The sequence below is a fragment of the Crotalus tigris genome, unplaced genomic scaffold, assembly GCF_016545835.1.
Source record: "Crotalus tigris isolate CLP2741 ecotype Arizona unplaced genomic scaffold, ASM1654583v1 scf7180000020579.960993, whole genome shotgun sequence".
Classification (NCBI taxonomy): Eukaryota; Metazoa; Chordata; class Lepidosauria; order Squamata; family Viperidae; genus Crotalus; species Crotalus tigris.
The window spans coordinates 694,172-719,118 of record NW_024098088.1 but is presented as its reverse complement, the minus strand read 5'-3'; the positions used below and the strand labels follow the sequence as shown (position 1 = coordinate 719,118).

At 36.2% G+C, this 24,947-nt stretch overlaps 1 protein-coding gene across 6 annotated transcripts in view; it reads right to left on the bottom strand.

The window, feature by feature from the left end:
* Positions 1-688: 688 nt before the first annotated feature.
* Positions 689-24,947, bottom strand: part of BDNF (brain derived neurotrophic factor) — an 80,222-nt gene continuing 55,963 nt past the window's right edge. For 5 of the 6 annotated variants that reach the window (XM_039367113.1, XM_039367112.1, XM_039367117.1 and 2 more), the window contains one exon: positions 689-5,666. In XM_039367113.1, coding sequence (XP_039223047.1) covers positions 4,905-5,666 — 762 coding nt within the window. In that variant the 3' untranslated portion in view covers positions 689-4,904. Of the gene's footprint in view, positions 5,667-20,841; positions 21,092-24,947 lie in introns of those variants that run through there. The other variant, XM_039367115.1, reaches the window with a different exon arrangement.

Genomic DNA, 24,947 nt, shown 5'->3' with positions numbered 1-24,947 from the left:
AAAGAATAGATTACACATGCAGTATCATTTCTGAAAGAAATAGAATCATCCTTAATTGTACAAAGTAGCATGTGCACCTTCAAGACATTGCATGTGTGCTGCACACATTGAATTATGGCATCTGCACAAAATTCATTTGTTCTGTGATTTAATTATTTGACTTGAAAGTTATAAATGTACGTTTAGCCATTAATGTATTTTAAAGGTGAATAAAAGCTACTGGGTCCGATTCAAACTTGCTTAGTCTTTATTGTTTTCAGCTAAATAAAAAGGCTTAATTCTGGGAATTATTCTTTTATTTCCTTTCCTTTCAACCTCTTGAAATACCCTCCCATTGCCAATTTGTCCAAATATGAAACAGCTGCCTAGCTGCCTTACCAAAAAGATTTTATTGTTAAAATAAAAGTAGATTTTGTTTCGGGAAAAAAGAACACACATATTCTTTGTAAAACTCATGTTTGGTTTACAATTAGAGAAAAGTCACATGGTCCCCAAAAAGCCAAGGGTATTTTTTCTACATATATATGTATGTATATGTGTATATATATATATATATATATATATATATATATATATATATATATATATATATGATATTTAAAAACATAAACATCTATATTTAAACATATATTATATGTTAATCAGTACATTTAAATATAGCTTAATTATATTTACAATGTGATGCAGATCTTGTAAGGTTTAATGCCAGATTCATTTTTTCCAAAAAAGTCCCATAAAATTATATAAATATACAATAAATATCTGTTATACATGGAGAATAAGAGAGAACAAGGCCACAAACATTAACTTACATTTCCAATTTTTTTCAAAACAAAACAATAGGGCCAATGACAATGAAATATTTCCGCCACAGACAAAACACAGCAAAACGTCAACTGACTGACATTTTTGAAATCTCAGTTCCACTAAAACTGCCAAGTCTGTTGTAGTGTATTTTGCAATAGTAGGTCTGGCCTAGACTAACTAATGGGTGTTAAAAATAGTGATGGGGCCGGGCATGCAGAGGGGGGGGGAGAGCTTAAAAATAATTGCAATGTTTAGGAAAATAATTCATGAAATGGCAATTTGTTGCATAGCAAATTTCTTTAATGTTTCTGTATCCTAGTAAAGATCTGTGACTATTTGCACATTTCAAATGCAGTTATCAGTCTATGTTTACTACTGTTAGTTATATGAAATGCACCTTCATATTACATTCCCATTCTGTGATCCTCAAGCCTCATCCTTCTTGTTGGATAAAATGGGAACCCTACAGCAACTAGAGGAGGTTAGACTTTAACTGGAAAGTTTATAAGCTTATACCATTATGTGTCTCATTGTCTATCCCCAATGTCTTGGTTGGCATCTTATACTCAGAAAAGTTGCTGCTATTGTTTCTATTATTATTTCATAGCCATCAGGGAGATATTTCTTTAATACTAACTAATTCTAGATACCGGTATTTCTAATTGCATCTTGGTTAATTCATTTCTTTTTACTGTTAAAAATTAAAATGAAATAGCAACATTTTCAGTTCAGAGTAAGATTATGCCTATCCAAAACCACTGTGGATAGCAAGATGGGTAGCATATAAATTTAACTAATAAATAAATATGTTCTATATTCCCCCTTTCACAGGTCACACTAATAGAGCATATTTTATATGCAATTTTGATTATGTTTAACTCTTTTAGACTGCAGACTACAGTTGTTGCTCATCATTTAAGGGAATTTGGATGGCTTATTTCAGAAATCCCTATTCAGGTGGCAGGGTTGGAGGGAAACAAATTGTTTTTTTATGAATATGATGATTGTTGAATCTGTGTACTGTAGTTAAGAAAGTTATGTAAGAGTGACACAGAGAAAGAAAATTTAAGCTAATAGATTAAGAAAATCAGGATATGGAAATATCTCAGAGATTACAAGGCTTCCTTTCTATTTCTGCTCTCAATTGTGTGAACAAAAAAGACCTTCTTATATGGAATGGTTTTATGCAATCTTTTTATTTATTTAATAGGGATTTTTACAACAGATATTCTTTTCCATTTCATAATAAGAAGATGGTATTATTATTATAGGTCTAAAGGAACAGGTTAAAGAAAGGGATGGTCATAGGCTGGACAATGTGAGTTAGCTCCAGCTACATCTTTCCTTACAAAGGATAATTTTCTATCTGTTTTGCTTTAACAACCATTTGGTTGCCTGACTTTAGGCAGATATTGTTGAATAATGAAATGGTATTTACTGCTTAGTGTCATTGATCAACAGCATTGGTTTACTTTAATACTAAACTCATGTCTAAGGACAGCATGTACAGTTTAATCAGAATCAATCCTATTTTTCAAATATTAGAAGCCAGTAAAAAGCTTCGCTATTTTAGTTTTTTTTAAGAATATATATTTAGATTTTTTCTATGTCCACATTTTCTTCTTGATAACTCTACACTTGCATATTAATGATATGGGATGACTAGTTTCCATGATTAAAGTAACAATTCCAATAGTGGAATTACAGTAGCTGCTACCTAAGTTACAGATACTTTAAGTAAGACATATTCTGAGATCTTAATCTTTAAAAAACACAGATTTTGGTCAAGAAATATTTTCTTAGTTTTTGCTAGCCTCATTCACTCAAACACTTACCCCCCCCCCAATCTATGCCTAAACTGTATTAAAGACTGAATTAGGCTTCTCTAGCTCCTCCTCCCAGGAAACTACTAATCAAAGAGTAGGGCTTTTGTTTAGCCTTCTTGTTGACTTTCTAAGCAGGTTGTCCTTCAGAAATGGAGAGGGAGGTATTCTATCTGCAGTCTGAAGTGGTACAGTCCAAACTTTCTTCACCTATTTATATGTTACAAATATTTATTTGTAGCAAAACAAATAATCCTGGAAAGCGTGCCTTGTTGCTATGAAATAATGCTAGATACTAAATAACATTGTTATTACATGGATCATATGAGAAATGCTCTTAGGAAAAAATGCACTTCTTCAAACTTCTTGCAAGAATAAAAATACTTGTATATATTAGACTAATTGACTATTTGTGTTCTGGGTTGTGTTGGATTTGTTTATCATTATCCATGGCCTAAGGCTTTAATTCTGTGGTCAGCTTCTTGCATGTGCATCCCACTGAAATCAGCTATAATTAAAGTGCATACAACCGATGCCAGGTTTGTATCCCATCGTTTAGGGATTTTAAATCAAAGCTCCCTATAGGAGTTAAGGCTATTTTGTGCTACCCTTTAGAAAGACATAGATGCATATAGCCATATTTAAAAGCAACAGGTAGTTAGGTTTTGAGGTAGAAGGCTCTGACTTTCTGATTCCAGAGCCACTCCTTGCAGCCTGAATTGTTTCATAGTACAGAAAGCCGATACTTGAAAATGAAAATATTCTAGACATTACTTTTATTTTAAGAAGATCAGGCTTTACTATGTATATTATATTTCATGGATCTCCTTTACAGTTTCACTGAGTTTCCATGGGTGCTATTCGGTTGAGATTACTACACCTGCCATTGCGAACAGAAGCCAATTAGCTATAAACCCTCAGTAAGTGCTGTACAGTGCTATAATTACAATAATAATGGCATGTTAGCCATTTTTGCACCAATATGATCAGATGTTCAGATTATTTTTCCTTGGGATTTAATAATGTTATTTAACAATATTGGTTTTCCAATCACAATAAATTAGTTGTCTTGATATAACCTGGCTGTATGGCCAGTGACTCTCCTATGGGGATATGATTCTCCATCCCCATCAATAGATGTATCTATTAAAGCTTGAGAATATCTAGCATCAAGTATAATGGATGCGTATCAATGTGTGGTTCTTCCATGTTTGATTGAAATATAATGTTTGTTTTCAACACCTTGGGAGAGGGAAAAGAATTACATCTGAAAGAGACTATGATGCTTTTGCTTCCCAAGATAAGAAGACCCCATACGCAACCCGAACATGAAACAATGTTTTAGAAGCCAGCACTTGTCAACCTAGTGACCTCCGTATGTGCTGGGTATGCAGCTTTAAGTGGGGATTCTGAGACATGCACTCTCCACATAGCTGAAGGATGGAAAAGGCTGTTACAAGCAAAATTCAAGGAATCCCCATGGTCTGTAACCAAAATGGAAGGGTAGCTTGTAGTGTAGATTAGAAAAGAGCACTGGGCAGAAGATCAGCATTGACTTTTTTTAGTTGCCTCTTCTTTATTTTTTTTTTTCAGTAGTCTGATTTGATATTGCAAACACCTTCACAACATACAAAAAAGAAACAAACAAACAAACAAAAAAAAACCCCGAATTTGTTTCTCCAGAATATATATGTCAATGGCAGGGAGAAGGGTCTCTCCTATTTTCAAACCATGTGGGAATTTTAAACTTAAAAAAAAAAAAAAACGTCAACAGGAAAACTATGACAACAGCACCTTGACATTATTTTAATTCCAACGCTACCAGAATTTAAAAGCAGTTAACAGATATAATACTAACAGGAAAAAAGATACTTACTGTCTAAAATGTAAACGGAATGTTTTGGTTCAATTTTTTTTTCAGAAAGAGGACAGTTTATCATCAATTCACAATTGAAGCAGCATGCAATTTTATTTTTTTAATTTTTTTTTAAGTTTTCAATTCTTGGCAACGGCAACAAATCACAATGTTAGAGGAATGTAATGCAATTTTGTTTGTTTTTAAAGTTGTGCACAAATGGATTTTTTTTCCTTTTGTTCCCTTTTAGGTAATGGACATGTTCAATAAATAGATTGTGGAACCACGGTACTGTATAAACTTCCTTTATACATGCAGTCCATAAAATTATTTTCTTTCTTACTGAATAATTTACCCTGTTATGTATATATACAAATAGATAATTTTTGTCTCAATATAATCTATCCAACATGAATCCACTATCTTCCCCTTTTTATGGTCAGTGTACAAACACAGGAAGTGTCTATTCTTATAAAGCGCCATCCAACTCTCTTTTTGTTATCCATGGTGAGAGCGCGGACGTAAGACTGAGTAGTTCGGCACTGGGAATTCCAGTACCTTTTGTCTATGCCCCTACAGCCTTCTTTTGCATAACCCTTCGCGCTGCACTTGGTCTCATAAAAATATTGCTTCAGTTGGCCTTTGGGCACTGGGACTTTTTCCAGGACTGTAACCGTTGCTCCGGACATGTCTACTGCAGTCTTTTTTTCAGCTGCTGTCACCCACTCACTAGTACTGTCACACACGCTCAGCTCCCCACGGCGAGCAGGGTCAGAATGGCGCCGGACCCTCATGGACATGTTTGCAGCATCCAAGTAGTTTTTATACTCCTCAAGCAGGAAAAGCAGAGGAGGCTCCAAAGGCACTTGACTGCTTAGCATCACTCGTGATGAGTACAAGTCTGCATCCTTGTTTTCCTTGCTGGGCTGAATGACCTGCTGTTCATCCAGGAGCTCCTCAATGACATGTTCAAAAGTGTCTGCCAAAGATGTTAATCCTCTGGTGGCATCATTGGGCCCACTGAGGCCCTCCAGATTTCCCTGTGTCCGAAGACCAGGATAAGCCAAGCTGCCTTGTCCTCTGATACTAACTTCCTTCATGGGGGCAGCTTTCATGCAACTCAAGTATGAAATAACCATAGTAAGGAAAAGGATGGTCATCACTCTTTTCACTTGGTGGAACTGTTCAAGAGAAGAAAAAAGAAATGGAAAATAAATTGAAAACAAATACATTTTTTTTAAAAAAAAGCATGAATGACAAAGATATAGTATCAGTTGTTTACTTTTCAAAACAGTTGGAAAAAGCTAGACATTTATTCATCTTTCTATGATCTGATACTTTCAAGATGGATTGGGACAGCAACTCCCTGAATTGCAACTCAGCACAGAATGTTCACTGGCAAAATTTCCATGAGTTGCAATCAAACACATTAGGAAGGCATTGCATTGGGGAGGATACATAATAAACCCATCCACTATTAGAACATGGATAACCCAACCTGAAGTTTTATTTAGGATCTGGTTCCCATAGGACTATACTAGCATGGAGGATGCGGAGGGACTGTCAGCACTAGGAATTCATATTTGGTCACAAAGGTTGGAAACTCTGGATTATCACAGATAATGAACTACAGCCTGGTTTAGAAATTAGATTGACCCATGATTTGTTTAATAGTGGTGTGTTGAATAAATCAGAGTTAGTTGGATTCACTCAACATACTTAAGACATAAGCCACAGTTCACAAACCCCAAAGGCAGGATCCAAAACCAAACAAATTGCATCATGGCTTCTTGCAGTGTTTGAAATCAGCTGAAATACTACTGTATTCTAATCACTATACAACAGTGTTTCCCAGTTTTATTTTTTAATATCATGTATCAAATGCTGTCATTTAAAATAGCTATCTACAGCAGATGCTCTTGATTGGAGTATCCTGCTAGGAACAAGTTAAAAATGTTTGCCTAGAAGTCCCAAGGCCTTTGTGGAGAAAATGTCACACTTTAGGCATGATAATTAATTATTCTCTATTTGTATGACAAGTGTTAACAGTATGTTTGGAAAGGTTACCAAGCATCTGTGATACACTTGGAGTAATTGGAAAAAAACCAGAAAATTATTGTCTTTTGCAGGAAAATCTCAGTTTGGAGTTTGAAATTATATGAACTAATTCTGCAGAAATAAAAGTAATATTACATCATTTTAAATGGAAAAAAGATATTATAAAGAGAAGAGCCAATAATGCTATATTACACCTGATCTGCAAACAAACAAAAACATTGAGGGACATTAGCTGCATACAGATTCTACCTATAGGTCAATCAGATTTTATAAAATTTTCAAGCATTATCTTCAGACAAGACTCTTTTTTACAATGACCACTTTTACACCAATCCCAATAATAAACAAAAGTAGACAGTGTCATTATAAGTCAAAAGTTATGTTAAACAACTCCGCATTTTAGTAATTTCTAGGAATCTAATAAAGTTGAAACTGTTCAAATTTTAGAGGGCAAGAAGTTCCATCATATAGGTCTTTATCCCTCTTAATTCATGGCAAAAAAAATCTATTAATAGATTCCTCTTAGTTTTGCATAAGTTGAATTTATACTGGGTGAGAAAACAGCCCTGCAGATACAGTATACTTAGGTAGAACTCAGTTTAACATGTAAATAAACCACAGCCTGTATAAACCGTGATTTGAGCTAAGCATTATGTGCGCAAATCAAGCCATTGAGACTTGTTTAGCCAACTATGCCTGAAACAAATCAAGGCTGAGCATAATGAATCTCGTTGTTTGTTGTTCGTGGAATTACAGTGCAATGACACAATGTTTTTGTTATTTTTTAATTTTTTAAAAAATCATTCTTTGTTTAATTTTCCTTTCTAATTATAGAACATTCAAAGTAGCTAATAATCTCTAGTTATATACCAAAGTTGAGATACCTCTACTCCAGGAGTGTCAAACTCAATTTCATTGAGGGCCGTATCAGCATTGCGGTTGCCCTCAGGGAGGCAGGTGGGTGTGGCCAGAGTGGGTGTGGCCTACTGGGTAGGTGTGGCCTATTGGGTGGGCATGGCCAGCTTTACATCATTCGATTCAAGGATGCCTGTGGGGGCCTGGACAGGAGTGGGAGAGATCTGAGGGTCTCTGGCAGAAGGGGGTGGGACCGGGGCAAGTGCCAAGACGTGGTCCACTGGGGTAGCCTCACTGCCTTCTGAAACCCCTCCGCCGGAGCCCATCAATCCGGATATGTGAAGTAGGCAAGGGCCATTTGCTGGCAACTTCCAGGCGATGGTGCATTTCTTAATTCCTCACAAAGGAATTAAGCATGCACCTCCCCAGCATGCACCCAGGGGGCGGGGCCTATGCAGGAGGGGTTCCTCGCTGTTTCCAGATGGCCTTGTGGAGCTAAGACTGAATGCATTTCAGCATAGATGGCCACCACAAAATTGTACATTGGCTCCCGGCCGATCTGGGCTAGGGCCAAGGCAGTGGGGGCCGTTCCCTCACTGTTTACAGGATGGCTTCACGGGCCACATGAAACCACTTTGCGGGCCGCATCTGCCCCCCGGGCCTTGTGTTTGACATGTCTACTCTACTCAGACTGTGTGTTCCAGGGTACCCTGGGTGAATAGAAGCTGATACTACTTTTATATTATACAAAATTAAGCACAACTGCTTTCAACTAATTTGAATGCATGCTCACTACTTCTGAACAGTTGTTTACAGATTCTAAATAAATGGATATGACAGATGCAGATGTTTGGATATTCTTTCAGTCAATACTTTGTAACACTTCTTTTGGCAGAAATAACAACTTCCAATATTTTCCATAGCCGGCCAAAATATTTTTACTTTTGGCATTTTCCCTACTGTTCCTTGCAGAACAATTCTAGCTCAGAAATATTCTTATATGCATTGAATCCCCCCATGTGATTTTCAAGTCTATAAACTATGGAAGCTGTTCCAAAACCTTTTCCATTTTTTCTAGAAGCGGATTTGAAAGATTACTGTCTTGTTGAAATAACCAACCTCTTTCTAGGTTTATTTTTTTCATTAATTATGGAACAGCTTGAGAATCAAGAAAAATCACTGGTAAAATTACCCCAAGCTGAAAATACTTGCAAAACAGAACCTACACATTACTATAAGCAATGTCCTGAAAACTTTACCTGACACTGGAGTAGGTATCCACAGCTCCACACAATAGTGTTGCTTATACAATGATCTGCATGGGAGAGTTGTCAGAAGGAAACCTCACCACAAAAACCATTCTCTAAATTGTGCAAAAGAAAACCACAAGATACCTGAACTATTTGGGATCAAACTACTTTGGAAAAATGAAACAAAAATTAAACTGTTGGGCCACAACTACATAGGATACATCTGGAGAAACAAGGCCTAAGTACTAAAGAAAATAATATTTTGCCAATCATTAAGGATAGGGGATGGCTGTATTATGCTTTGGTGTTGTGGGACAACCAAATCTTCCTCTGATGAGTTTAGTAAAGAAAGGTAGACATAGAATCCAGAACAAATGTAGAAAGACTTTTATCTGATTACAGAAAACACTTGGAAGCTATTAATTCTCCCCAAAAAGATCTTATAAAATTCTGGAAAGAGTTTACAAACTTTGATAGCTGCCATAGCCACTGTTTTCTTATTTTGATAAACAACAGCACATAGGGCTTAGCTACACAGCCTAGGAGGGTACATGTAGATAAAAATACGCCATTTAATATTTTCTGAAGACCTGTCCTCCAACAGAGCTTTGTTCTCATATATAGTCTACTGCCAAAGTGGCAGAAGCCAGTCCAGCATGATCCAGCATGAAATCATGTTTGATCTAGAAAAATGGAAGATCTCCCATCTGGAAAATCCATGGTGCATTGAAGAGAAGACATGGTAAAAGATGATGACCAGCTCCAGTTGGCCTTGAAAATCAGCTATCTGGTTTCTGGGTTCAATGCCTGTTCTACAATATTGTTTTAGTTGATGAACAGAATGGAGCTCTGGCTCCCCTGGAGTAGTTGATTCATTGTCAACTCTGAAATTGGCTTGCCCATTCCCAGTTTAATATATGTAATTGAAAGGACTCAACCTTCTACTACTGTAGCCTGTGCAGTGGGGAATTCTTGTTCTAGGTTACCCTTCTTGGGGAATTCCCAAATCTTTGCTTCCTCTCTTCACTCCATTTAGAATATCATCTAGTATAGATCTGGCTTCAATATATCGTCATTTATTCCTCTTCTCCTATCCTTTTGGATATGCAGAGCTTTATGCACACTGATTTGACACAAGAATCAGCAAAGAGATTTCTTAGACTTCAGCTTTTCTACAACACTTATCCAATGTCTGCATTTTGGCTGCAAGATCTGGATGACCACTATTTGGCAGTCAAGAGGAACAAAAAGTTCAACATTTTCCTATTTACTAGTGGTTGACAGGCCAACTAGTCAATAATCATCGGAAAAATGATGCAGAAATATCCAAGTGTACTCAATGCGAAAAACACATCTTGCACAGACCAAAATCATTTTCTTGAACTCTACCACCAAGATCATTTATACAGCACCCGCATAAATCCAGGGAATTACTACACAGCAATTATGACAAATAAATTCTTTGCAGCCATCTAGTGGTGGTCTGGCTGATAGGTTGACTGTTATTTGGGGGAAACACAAATAAAAAAAAATATATTGGGTGTGGTGGCTGAACCTTGAAAACACCACCCTGGTACATTCTGTCTGGTGACTGGAGGAAGGTTTTCTTATGGTTGGTGATTTTCAAATTTTAGTCAAGGACAATTGCCAATCGTTGCCATTACAGTGTGTGTGAAAGATCTATATGAGCATGGCCCCATTCCTGATGCCTATTTATTTATGAAATGTGTATGGTCTCTCATCTTAAACAAATGATCTGGAGTGGCTTATTAAAGACATATTGTGGGTAAAGCTTGGCCTATCTCCATGTGATTTTTCAGCTCTGGAATGGGAAGAAAGCATGGCAAAGTGATTATGCAGATAAACCCACAAACATAAGTATCAGTCTAAATTTATAAAGCTTAATTTTGAACCTCACAGAGATTGTGTCAGGTTCTGTTTACTTACATGCTCAGTGAAACTCTACCACCACCCTGCCTAACATCTCAGTGAACTCTTTCACAAGAAAGTACTGTACTAATCCATGAATAACATCAAACATTTTTCTCATCAACCACATAGACAATAGAGGGCATGGTTGAATGCTGTAATCAATTAGTGTATGGAAGGCACATTCTGTGACTTGTCAGCTTGGTAGTGAGCTTTAACAGAATAATAGAGTTGGGAATGCACCTTGGAGGTCTTCTAGTCCAATCCCCTGCTCAAGAAGAAAACCCTATACCATTTCAGACAAATGGCTGTCCAATCTCTTCTTAAAAACCTCCAGTGTTGGAGCACCCACAACTTCTGGAGGCAAGTTGTTCCACTGATTAATTGTTCTAACTGTCAGGAAATTTTTCCTTAGTTCTAGGTTGCTTCTCTTCTCGATTACTTTCAATTCATTGCTTTTTGTTCTGCCTTCGGGTTCTTTGAAGAATAGATTGACACACAAACACACCCTTTGTATTAGAGCACCTTATACTTTTCAGCCACTCTACACCTTCACCTCATTTCTTTGGAAAAATAACTGTGGAGTGTAAGACCACTAACTCAGTAGGAATTAACTTTTTGATTTCATACCAGATAGCCTGACTAGGACAATATGATTTGTCAAAATATACAGAATGAAAATGCTCACTTAATTCTCTGGGTTTCTTGCTCAGCTAACTAGACTTAGGGAAAAAAATACACTCAAGCAAACTGTAAACATCTTATTCACAAGTCCATGTACTTGGACTTCCCTAAACTTGTACTGCATGTCTCTGTCCCTGATCATTCCTGCCTTTCCTTGCCCTCTTCTCCAAGCAAAGAGACAAACAAGTACATATACTGCTGTGAGCCCTCTTCTATAATGTTTTTAAAACAACGATGCCAGAATTTCAAATGATTCCAAATTTTCAGATGAAGATAAAACACAATAAACTACAATACATTGCCGAATTATTTGGCAAATTCCAATTGCTTATGTCAGCGAGGCATATGAGACTTTTAAAAGATCGTTTAAACTTTTCATAAAATTAATTTGAATTGATCTAATATGGCAGTGTCCAATGCCAGATATTGGCATGTGGATTCAATAAATGTGTGGCAACACAGCAAGTGAGCAAATGGAGAATGGTAAAGTACATTTTCCCCCACCCCAATACCTTCTTCACCACCCACCCACCACCTGGATTCCCATCTTGCCCTCTATTTAATGAATTTTCATAGCAGATAATTGGCAAAGGGAGACTGCAGAATGAGTTCTGGAGTTAGTTCATTACCAGTAGTGGCCTACACTTCTGAATTAAGAGGGAAGAGAAATATTCCTTCAGAGAATAGTTGGGAAGCAAAAATGCTGAGCACAATCTAGGGGTCTTAGTTAGAACCTCAGACCTTCAAATTATTTATTTTTATCCCTTGCAGTTATCAACTATGAGCGATTTGAAATCCAAAAAGTATATTGTTTTAAAATATTATTAATATGCTAAAACTCTTCTTCCCAAAGTAGCTTTGAATATAGTTAGTCAAACCCAAAGAAAAACATTTTAAAGTCGATCTGAATTTTATTAGTAGTTGTTAATGGAACTCCAGAGAAAGAGGGTTCCACGTTGTATGGAGTGTCTGACTTGGCTGTTTTCTCTGGCAATGAGGGAGCATGTTGAATGTTCATGCATCCTCTTGGGACCTGCCTGAAAACCTTTGATCAAAATTGCCATGTCTGCTACTGAGCTGCTGACTAATCCTCTGGCATTATGGAAAATGGGATGGTTCTTCAGACAGCATAGGGAACAGCTAATGCTCTAAGTTGGGAATAAATTTGACCTAAACATTTGTGTTGTAGAATGGATGCTGTATTCTGTTGAACGTTCGGTTGAGGTATTGTCCTAGAACAGACAATTAAAAATGTAGGACATTTTTTGTCCTGAAACAATGAATATAAAGCACACTACTGTTTAATTCCATGTAATCAAGAAATGCATGCAATTAGTATTGATTTAGTTCTCATCTAGCTTACTCATGTGTTTTAGCTCCCACTGTAACAGTCCACACTTTGTCTAAAGTGCTTTAGGAACACTTTAATAACAAGTGTGTTACTATGTGTGAGATCATATTATTCATCTGATGAAGTAGGTTGGGCTGTTGCCAAGGAACATTTCTTCCATAGATACCCAAGACCTCATGCCTTTCTATACTATTGCCAGCACTTAGGTCTGTCATTCCTTACATGCAAGAACATAGATATCTGCAAGTATCTTCATGTTGCAAAGACATGCATTAACAACATTTGTAAATACTTAATATTTGTTTTTCTGGAGTGAGAATATACTATGTTTCAACAGGCTCTTTCATTATTTTGTCTATGCTATCAATTAAGGCCCCCAATTTGCACCCCCTTTGTATTTTTTATCACATACCATACTACTATAAGTCAAGCATGACATATATAATGGCTGTCAGATGTTTAATACCCACCCATCTTGTTTTGCAAATATTTATTAGTATTTGCACTTTACTAATTGTGCTGAAAAGCATGGGGGAAGGGAGGCAACACAGAGAGAATGCACTTAAACAATTCTCAGATCTTATACCACATTATACCAAAAAAGAATGTGAGAGCTTTTTTTTTTTTTTTGCAAAAAAGAAGTGGTGGTACAGGATAGCTACACAGAACTAAAAGTCATCTATCAGCAGTACACATTTTAATACTATCATGTTGGATTAAGTAATGTAATAGTATTCAGACCATTTCTTTGCTTATTACTTATTCTATCGATCCCATATTTTTTCTCTTACTGGAGTGGATAAGGCAGTTGCTTTACTCCACGTAAGCAATAAATGAAAGCACCCTAAAATTAATAATAATATGATGATACTTTATGACATCCAAGGTTCTTGAGAAGCACTTGATGCAGATGGAGGCTAACACCAACTAAAGAACTAAAGCTGTCATTTCACATTTTTCAGTATACAGTATACCAATAATCAAACTAAAGTCAGATGACAATAAGAAAAATGCAATTAAGGCCAGCTCAATTGCTTATCTGTTGGTTATCTCTCCCTCTTTCTTCAAACAGAGGCAAACATTCATCTAATAAATATTACTGTTGAGTTCTATAACACAGGAGAACCCTTTAGACCAGGGGTAGGCAACCTTGGCTCTTTTATGACTCATGGACTTCAACTCCCAGAATTACTGACCCAGCATGGCTGGCTCAGGAATTCTGGGAGTTGAAGTCCATGACTCATAAAAGAGCCAAGGTTGCCTACCCCTGCTTTAGACTATAATGTAAGATGCAGTGATAGCTTCCAACAATTCTGTTCTGAATAAGTTGTCTGCTGTTAATATTTAGTAAGCAATCGTTTATTATTATTTTAAGTAGTAGCATTTTTCTTCAACATCCAGCTTCTGATTAAGGCACTAGCTTAGAAACTAGAGTCCCACCTTAGGCAGGAAGCCAACTGAGTAAATTCCATCTCTCTTAGGAAGATGGTGATAGTGGCAAACCACTTCCCAAAAACCTTGCCAGGAAAACTGCAAGGACTAGTCCAGACAGTTACCAGGAATCAGTGCTGACCTGAAGAGATGGAAAAGAGTCTTTGAGATGCATTTATCTGTAAGTAAGTATAAGTATGGTCTGAGTCTCCTAATATAGATTGCAATGATGTGCTGGTAAATATTAAGAGCTGTCTCTGCCAGCTTCGTTGCTGTCATCTAGCTAGCTAGCTATGGAAGAGCTCCCTAGGCATAGTGGCTTAGCTCTACTTTCAACAGGCCTAAAAAATTCCAGAAAATATACTATTGGCTGTTTCAAGCCAGTGGGATCTGGTTCCAGCATAATGATGCAGATTTATCTATACAGGTTCCTTTGGAGTCAATTATAAACATCAAACCTGATTGACTGGCCAGCAATCTGAAAGAAGTCTGGGCTAAGGGGCAAATGTTTGTGCTTGCTTGACTGTTGACCTTTATTGAAGATCTTGGATGTTGCCCCAGAGGAAGGCATTTACTACCCGTAGTACTGCTTCCCTAGCCATGCTGAAATCCAGACAACTGTATGAAGTATTCTGTGCTCGGAATATGGGCTTGTGTTTGTCAAACAGCAGTCCCTCACCCATCAATTTGACACAGCAAGCTGAAGGTATTTTCAAAAACAGATGGCAGTTTGCTGATCTAAGAAAAGGAAATGTTTTAAAAATCTTTCAAGCATGTCAAAACCCTTGGGCATATGTAAAGTTTAGTTTGGAAATTTCAGCTCCTGAATTTTAAATGCATAATCCAAATCATGTAGTAGGGTTAAGTAGTAGCTTGATTCATTATGCACCGTATTCCAAATATTAATATGCATATTCTATACACCAAGCCTACAGTATTTCTGTTTAAAATCCACCATATGTTTATAATGGGTATGCAAATTCCAAATCTGATAACATTCATAATGGTCTCCCTGCCCTCATTTAAAAATTTTTGGAGGAAAAGCAAACGATCCACACAAATGCTGGATTATAGCCATTTGTGCTGATTGACATGACTGCAATTTCATTCATTTTTATGGTTGAGAAGGGTGAGAGCAATATCTATCCTCAGGCCTGTGCTCCCTTTTTAGAAATCCATTCCCTTCCAGATCAAATATATATTTTCAGCCTTGTCTATCAACTATATTGTTAAAATATTTAAGTTCAAAGATGAGGAAGGACGCATTTGTCAATAACAGTAATAAAACGCTCAGACATCCAAGACTACATTGGCTGAGTCACATAATACAAATGTTTAGAGCTATCATCTGGATATGCCTTCCCTATTTTTATCAATAAAATTTGACCAAGGAATATAGAAGAAGGATCTACTGCAGGGGTTCTCAACCTTGGCAACTTTAAGACTTGTGGACTTCAACTCCCAGAATTCCTCAGCCAGCAAAGCTTAGCTGGCTGAGGAATTCTGGGAGTTGAAGTCCACAAGTCTTAAAGTTGCCAAGGTTGAGAACCCCTGATCTACTGCTTAAGGTACTGTGCCACCCAGAATAGTTTAGAATGATCAAACTGTAGGTTGTGAACCCAAATATACTGAAACAATAATCCCATACAAAATGTTCCTATATATGGCATAAATCAAGTGATTGGGAGCAATTTAATTTGCAAAGGGTACTAGATTTTTGCTGTATAAATTCGAATGAGTTCTAGATTAGAGGTCCCCAACCTTTGGGGCACCAGGGACCAGTTCCACAGAGAGAGGTTTTTCTCAGACCGGAGGATGTGTGGTTTTGTGTGCTGCCTGCATCTCGCAGATGGGGCTTTACTTGTTTGTGTGGACCGGTTGTTGGCATGCTGCGCTGTGGTACTGGCCCACGGACCGGGGATTGGGGACCCCTGTTCTAGATGGGAACAATATGATACCAGAAAATATTGTGTCCCTAAAACAGGTAAACCTAGGGTTACTATATCTGGCTGCAAAAATCAGAATGATCATCAAATGCAGAATTAGTTTAAAATAAATTTCAATATTCCTTTCCTGTTATCTAGTGATCTAGTTTTTGCAGCCTAGATCTAGTAGCCCTATCTAAATATGAAGATTGTGTACTCCAGATGATATTGGGAATGAGGTGTCTAAAATATAGCTTAACCATAACTTATTAAAAAACTCAAATGACTTCTAGCTGGAGGAAAAGAGATACAGAAAATTAATTCTTGCTGCCATCTAGAGGTCATCTGGATTTTTACAGTACCTATCTAGCAATTCTAGTTTTAAATAGATTGTGTAAATAGCTTCTTTATAGCCTGGAATATCTGAAATTTACCCATAAAGGTAAAATTCTTCATCACTATATTAACATATTTTTCTTCAGTCCATAAGCAGGTATCCTTTGCACTGCCCTTTTTGGCCCTATTCTTTCTCCTCACACTTTTAATAGCAATAGCACTTAGCTCTATATACCGCTTCACACTTATGAAAGGTACATATATGAGAACTCATAACTCTAGTATTTCTAAAGTATAAAGAAAATAAAATTATTAATCCATGCTATCATAAAATAACATTTCTTTTAAATTTATCAAAAGGAAATGGCCATCTGATGCACACTGATTATTTCTGAGAAAGAAAGAATAATATACAAATATATTTATTGATAGATCAATCACTGATCAGCAGGGGGAAATAAGTTTAGAAAACTAGAATTTTATTTTTGTGCCTCTGCATGTATGATTTCATTGCTTCATTTCCTACTTTTTTATCTTTTCAAAGGTGTGTAAACAGATACTGAAATGGATTGCATGTTAGCACATGATTTGCAAGAACTGAATCTACGAAGAGCAAGAAGAATTAGAGTCAGATGCAAGTGCCACTGGCTGTTCAGCGCACACAAGTTATCCTTGAGGATACATATTCACCCAACTGTATAATTATTTTTTTAATTACTGAAAACACCCCATACACGCACCCTAACCACATACTAATGACTTCAAGTGCTTCTAAAATAGCGACGTTAGAAGTACTCCCCTTGTTTGCCTGTTTAGTGGTTTATAATTTGCCCAGATAACACAGCGAGCCAACTATATTATAGTACAACAGATAATGGCAATCAGTATTAAATACAGTGATTGAGACTTCAAAATAAACAAGAGATTATGTGGAAACCAAGCTATACAGTTGCAACATGAAAAGATATTTTGTTCTGTTTAAGAATGTAATAGCTTTTGCATCAATCATGAAACTATTTGAACATTAGATAAGACATTGATTTAATAACTCTATTGGCCAATAATTCATAAAGGTGGAGATGATCCAATATTCATGTAGAAATGGAATGCTTGTTCTTTATCTTTCTCCATATTCTAGATTTTTTTCCTTTGATATTCTGAGAATTTTTTTTTTTTAATCTACCATCCATCTTGAGGTAGGAAACACTATTTTGTATCACAGAAAACCATTTTAATCATGCATTGTGTAACCATGATGGCAAACTATGTGAAATAACCACAAAAAGTAAATAAGTGAAAAAGTATATTCCAACAAATATTCTACCTCTCATATTATGGCTATTATAAACCTAGCATTATGATAGTTTGAGAGTTTCTCCAGGTTTGGTAGTTAAACCTACATTATAGTTATCAGATCTGGACTGTAAAAATCTGGATGATCAATAGATGTCAGCAAAATGATTCAGAAAATTGTGTCTTCTGCCATCCAGTGTTCATTCAGGGTTTTGTAGCTCAGGCCTAAATCACCTATCTTATCTAAATCCATTTTAAAATTTTGCTATGAAATGAGTTCCATAGTTTAGCAGTGAGAAGTGTAAGGTACTTTTGGGTCAAATATTTTGAGAGAGGAGGAAAACTTTTTTCTGACCACTTTTTCCATTTTATGCAGAAATCACTTTCATCATGTCCTCTATTAACTATGAAACTTTGATTGACAGAGAAATTCCTTCTGTTGCTTCACTATGTGTTAGTCATTGCTCACTGTCAGACCATTGTTTCTACAGCCTGAATTAGATCCCAGTGTGTTTCATCCTAGAAATATAGTTGGTGGAGGAGGGGACTTCTCGTTCTCATGTTCAGGGCAGGAAACATCAGACTATCGCAGACAAATGGCTGTCCAATTCCTGTTTGAAATCTCTTTTATTTGTTTTATTTTTGGTTTTTTTTATTATTTTAAATGTCATGGTTTCTGCCAGAATCAAATTCTACAAGCTGTAATTTGAAGAGAATGTTGAGGCTTTTTTTTATTAGAAATCTTTGAACTTTCTCAGAATTACAGATTTCTGGAGAAGAAAGGGAGATGGTTAAAGCGGTGTGCACCTTGAAGTAAATATCTTGAAAGTGATCTTCACTTTAATCTGATTCAAACTTTGTGGTAGGTATCTTCCAATATACAGTGCCGCTAATCAGTGTTATTTGAAGTACTTCGCACTCAAGACCTGATTCATATTGGTAGAAATACAATATCTTCATCATTGTGACAGACTTTTTCTGTGCTAATGTCAGTTTAAATTGTTGACTTACGGACTTACGACCCTCAGGATGAGGTTAGATGAAATGTGGTTTGGTGTAATTGATGTCATCTGAAGAGTGCTCAAGCAACCTAGAAGACTTTTGAGAGCTCTCATACCTTCACGGTGATGAAAATGCTGTTTGGTAATTATAAGCAACCATTAAACAGATTACGCAAACAATGGGATCTAATTGAGCTTCGTTTTGTTTTTAAACATATACCACCCACTTTGTCATAATTTTTCTGAGTCAAATTCAGCGCGCTTGTTCTAACATATAAATCCCTTCACAATTCAGGACCTGCCTGTCTAAAGGAAAAATTTTCCTTTTATATTACTAACTGGCAATTTCACTCAACAATTGACCATCCTTTGAAAGACCCACTAAGGAAGGAAGCCTAGTTGGAACATATTCAGGCAAGAACTTCTCTGCAGTGGCTCTAATGCTGTGAATTTCCCTTCTCATAGTTTTAACTTCTTTTTAAGTCACCTGAAAACCTGATTTTAGAAACTGGCATTTCCTTACAGAAGCTCATTTATGTTTACACAAATGCTATTTTTAATTGTGATGTGATTGGTTTTTATTATTTATTGGTAGGTGCATTTGTTTTTAAGTAGCATATTATTGTTTCATGTAAACTGGCTTTGCCAGGAGCATGTGAGTATATATTTAAAACATAAATAAATGAATAAATGCATTTATTATAATGCATAGATGTATACAAAAGTTCTTTTTTTCACAGAGGCCAAGATTGATTTGGGAGTAAGTAGCCCAGAAAAAAATGTTTACAAAATTCAAATGGCTAAACAGTCAAAGCTAACCAACCCAGCGTTATTCAGCGAAGATGCAATAATTATATTAATTTTACCAAAATCTTATTTTTCCTTTTTCTACAATGTTCTCATTAGTCTTACTTGATTATCAAAAAGAAAGATAGCTATATAGTCTATGAGTACCACTATTGAATGATGTTTCTTTAAAATAAAAACTTCCATCAGGAAGAAATTAAACCGGGTGATGTCTTGACAGCCAATTCAGAAATTTACAGTTTTTTTCTATGATGGACTATTATGAAAAAAATTTTTTGATTATGATCAGTCTGTAGCTAAATGTGGACATTTATCAGATGCTGAAGGATCAATAAGATGCACTGTGAAAAATGTGATGCACATTCTCTGAATTTTGAATTCATAAAGGTGGACAATGATACTAAAGTGGACAGATCTTATTTTTAGAGTTCATTTTTTGGATTAAAAACACAAGTTATGCTATGAAAACAGGAAAAAGCATTCAGCAACATATTGAAAGATCCAAATTAAGCAGATGAGATGTAGATAAGTTCTTAATTGCTAGGATTTAAGAAGGAAAGATCCAGTCTTTCTACCATTTGCAAGGATTCCCTTCAATTACCACTTTAGACAGCTTCAGAGAGATAGTTTAGCCCATCTCTATTCATGTCTTATTCCATGTCTCCTTTGTTTGGGTGCTTCTGTCATGTTGCTATGTAGCATAATGCCTTGTTGAAAAGCACAGCTCCAGTTCCAGGTTTGCATAGTTTTAAATATGCTGTCCGTGCCTCCAGATCCACCCATGTTCATTTTTTTAACAAGTGGGGATGGGTGAGTGAAGCCTAACTGGATCACTACTGGTTTTAGAATGATATGGCCAATTTGGCCAAAAAACCAAAACAAAACCACAACCCTTAAGGAACCTAAATTATTAAGGAACTTGCAATTATCTTTTTGCACTTCATATTTGGAGCAGTGAAAGTAGGGGAAGATCCTGGATTAGATCTGGCCTCTCAGATGTAGCCCTATTTTCTCAATTGCCACACCAAATGCCAAAGCACATGATCTGAAGAAATATGAGAATGTGAATAAAAGGCAATCTAACATACTGCTAAGACGGATGTCTCATGGCAACAAATTATATTCATTCTGTTTTGTATTGTCTAGGAATATCATGGCATGTGCAAGCAACAAGCCAGGCCACCCTTCCTCTGCCACCATGACCATTCATTGCCAACCATCCAAAGAGGCGTGCAGAACTAATATTTCTAGAGTTCTGTTAGTACATGCCTGAAAAGTCTTGTGCAGGAAAGAAATGTTTATAAGAAATCCCACATTCCAGGATACAGTAGACAGTTCTGATGGGGAACATCTGGCCAAACTTTTGATAAAAGAAGAGTGATAGAATCAGGAGGATCAGTGGCCACTCAGTTTTATTTTCTAAATACACTACCTACCTTTGCTGAACTTCTGATGCTGGGTGGCCCTGGTTAAAGTAGCAAAGAGTAGACAAGTCAATGTGCTGTTAGCCATAGCTGGTTGTTGGAATGGAAAGGTCTGAGAGCATGCACTGCTGAACTAGAAATGCCACTTAGCATAGCTCCAATGGGCATTAGCAACAGCAAGCTTTGTTATTTTGCTTATAACTATTTGTATTTGTTGATGAATGTGTCAATCATTTTTGAGCTAGCCATTCCACAATCTCTGTGGTTTACTCCTCCTAGCACATGCCCAGTCTACTTACTCAATCAAGCTTGCATACTGGTTCTCAGCTGGGTGGCCTCAGAAGAAAGTTAGAAGCAGAAGGCTAAAATCCCACCGCAACATAAAAGGGCAATATGTCTGACTTGCCATAATGAGCCATTTAGTTAACAGCTGGGTTCAAGGAGACCTTCTTCTCAGTCATTACACTGAAGCTCAGGCAGCAGGAAAATGTTTGTAACAAGAATAGCAGGCAAAGCTTATGCATCTGTGTAATGCTTTAATGAAAACTGTGCAGGCAGTCATGGCTTGATTCCTGTCCTGACTAGTACATTTTGAACATTCCCTGCTATCTCTGTTTAATTACATGGTTTGTTGCCACAATACCCTGAAAACCTTTGGCTGTGGGATACACTTGAAATGAATGGTTTTGTTCCCCAATTATGAATATTTACACAAACACTTATGCACTGACTGTTATTTAAGTGAGTAACAAGTGTTCAAACATTGTAATTAATAACAGAACACAATGCACTAGTAGTATATAATCATTGGGTAGGAACTCTGCTGAAGGATTTACTACAACCTCTTCATGCCCCCCAAATGTATATAAATACACCCTGACAAAAATAATATAAAGTGATTTATACATTTATCAGATTTGTAACTGTATACACACATATGCATTTATATAAATTATTTATACAAAGTTAAATGGGCCTTTAGACTATGTTTCTCTTTCCACGGATAGGAAAGGATTTTGCCCCCTTGCTAGAGAAACTGAACCTTTCACTCTTAATTTATGTATTTTCAGCTTTCCATTTTAAACCATCTGACACAAGGAAAAACCTGGTTTATTTCAGGCTTGTCTCTTGATTTAGAGCAGGTTATGGTCATTTCTGACATTCCTTCCATTAAAAGTAATACCTCATTAATGTTATGAATCTTAGAAAGGTACTGTGTGACAAAAATTCAGCTAATATAAAAGGTAAAACTACTTCATAGCTTTTGAATTCAGAAATCTTACAACTTATTATGGGTCATAATCACTGATCAACATGAAACACATACAATAGTTATATTTTAAACATATCAATAGCAAGTGGAAAGAGAGTGAGGGGAGGGAGGGAGGGAGGGAAGGAAGGAAGGAAGGAAGGAAGGAAGGAAGGAAGGAAGGAAGGAAGGAAGGAAGGAAGGAAGGAAGGTTAATCTACAGAAGTTTCCTATGCATAACTAATCTGGATTTGTATGAGGGTGATGTTACCATTTTTTCCACTTTCTGCAGGATAAAATGTACATAAAATGTAGAATGTGTCTAAAATGGACTGATGGACTGAATGAAGACCATAAATAAAAAAGGATGTATGTTATGTTATCTTCTTTTATGCAGGATTCTCTCATGCTATATCTTTTTGCAAAGCTGTTTTGGAAGAAAATAATAAGTATTTTCAAAGACCATATATCAGATATCTGTAACAAATGTTTACTGTAGAAATATATGACACTGGCCATAAATATTTATTTTTCCCCAAAATGTAAATAGGTAAGTGCCTTTATGCTGAAGTCTTAAAGAATGCTACATTGGGTGGAACAATCAGTATTTTAAAATACCATAAATCAGTTTTCTAGTCTAAACTTGCACACAATAAATCAATGACACTGGCCATAAATGTTTTTCCACGTTGAATGTAAATACTGGAACCCTTTATTATTCACTAAATCACTTCTGCGACAATCCATTCAGGTTGGCAAAGTCCAATTTATTTTAGTTTTCTCTAACTTGATTGGCATTTTCTGTAGGACCATAGGAAATGCTGAAAACTTTTCTGATTGTAATCCACCTTAAGTATACCTAATCTGGGCTGCAAAAATCCAAATTAGCACTAAATGACAGGAAAGAGATACATCAAAGCAGCTTTTACCTGGCTAGGATAATATTGAAAGGGTACCACATAGATACTTTATTTTTCACTGCAAAATTCAAGTGTTTGGATCAGCCAGTTTTCCTGAAGCATTATTTAAGTTAAACCAAATATATTACTCATAGTAAGAAAATAGACATTCATATTCTTTCTGGATTGTCAATCTCATCTGGAAACTTCAAAGATGAATTTAAACATTCCCAGGACTTCCTATCAAAGTACAATTTGACAGTTTCCTCTGGAAGGTGTCTGCTACCATTAAGGCAACCGGGGACAACACAGCACTGGAATTAGTTGACAGAGAAGAAATGTGTAAATTGCAGTGATTGCTGTCTGATGTGGTAAGCCTTGGAATGAAATGCTCCCTTCTCTGCAACTCTTCAATAGACAAGAAGTCATTGGGGCTACCCTGTCTGTCCTACCAAAATCTGGATGACCTTTAGATAGCAACAAATACATGCAAACAGCTCTTTGATATGGTCTGAATTTTTACAACCACGTAACATAGCACTAGAAGTCCTAGGCAAAAGGTAGGTAATCAAGGTGATCGTAGTCCAGTATTTGTTACTTGAAGGACCCACCAGATGTCTTGGACATACTTGCAAGCAAGAAATAGAAACATACACTTGTTTTTTGCAGCTGGTATGGGAGGCATGCTATCATCAACTTGGTGATCAACTCAAAAAAATAAAGGGAACACAAATGTATAGGATCCTATACGTTTGTGTTCCCTTTATTTTTTTGAGCAGTGTATATATATGAAGGACATTTCATTTCTCTTAAATCTCCTTTCAATTCCATTGGATGACTTCTGGCCCTATTGTATTGTGAGGCCAGTGAAAGTTCCTTACTATTTTATTCATGCCATACTTGAATTTATAGATCTCAGTTTTGTCCCTCTTTTCTTATAAAGGAGGTTTTCAAGATCCCTGACAATTTTCATTGTATTTTTTCCAGTACTATTATATTTTCACAAGTACACAATATTAGGTTTGGACATATCATGGATTTTTTAATGACAACATTTCAATGTTGGCAGGTTTGTTTTCAATCTCTTTCTCAATGGTACCTAGGATGGAATATCCCTTTTTCATAACTATCATTCAGCTATCCATAATGAGCCCAATATATTTTTGTCCTGGCTAGTTACAGAAAGTGTTATTTTTACTCACTATTGTATATGTTTTTTGCCCTGATGCATGTCACTTTAGATGTACTTAAAGTGAACTTTATTTGCATTTGGTTGATCATTCTTCCAATTTAATGTCCCCCCTCCCCCTTCTAGTTTTCACCACTTTTGAGTAGTTTGGTGTAATCTGCAGATTTAGACAGCTGAATACTTACTCGTAAATCAAGATAATTTATGAACAAATTAAAAAGCATCAATTTTTAGAAATATCCTTGAAAGACCCTCGTTGATATTCTTTATTCCAATTCTTTGCTTTCTGCTTTTTCAAAACTAGTCAGCAATCCATAAAAAAACCTGATCCTCTTATCCCATAATCTCAAGAACCTTTGTTGTCTAAGTACTTTCAAAGTCCAAGTATACAGTGTTGACAGGGTCATCTCTATCCATGTGCTTGCTTATATTGTTAAAGAAAAACTCCAGAAGATTGGTAAGGCAGGATTTATCATTGTGAAATCCACACATATATTCCTCTATATGCTTAGTATTTTTTTTACAATTGAATGTACAATTTCCCCCCAAGCAAATGTTAAACTGAGCACCCTATACTTTCCTAGATTTCCCCTAAATTCACTTTTTAAAAAAATGGTATCATGTTGGTTACCTTCCACCCCTTTGGCACTGAATCTGATATAAAGAGCAAGTTACTAGTTTTACATCTGAAGTCTTGAGCTGAGTGGTGACATCAGGAACTATTTTTTTTTAATTAAAAGTTTTTTATTTTTTCCATTTATACATCATAAAAAATACAATT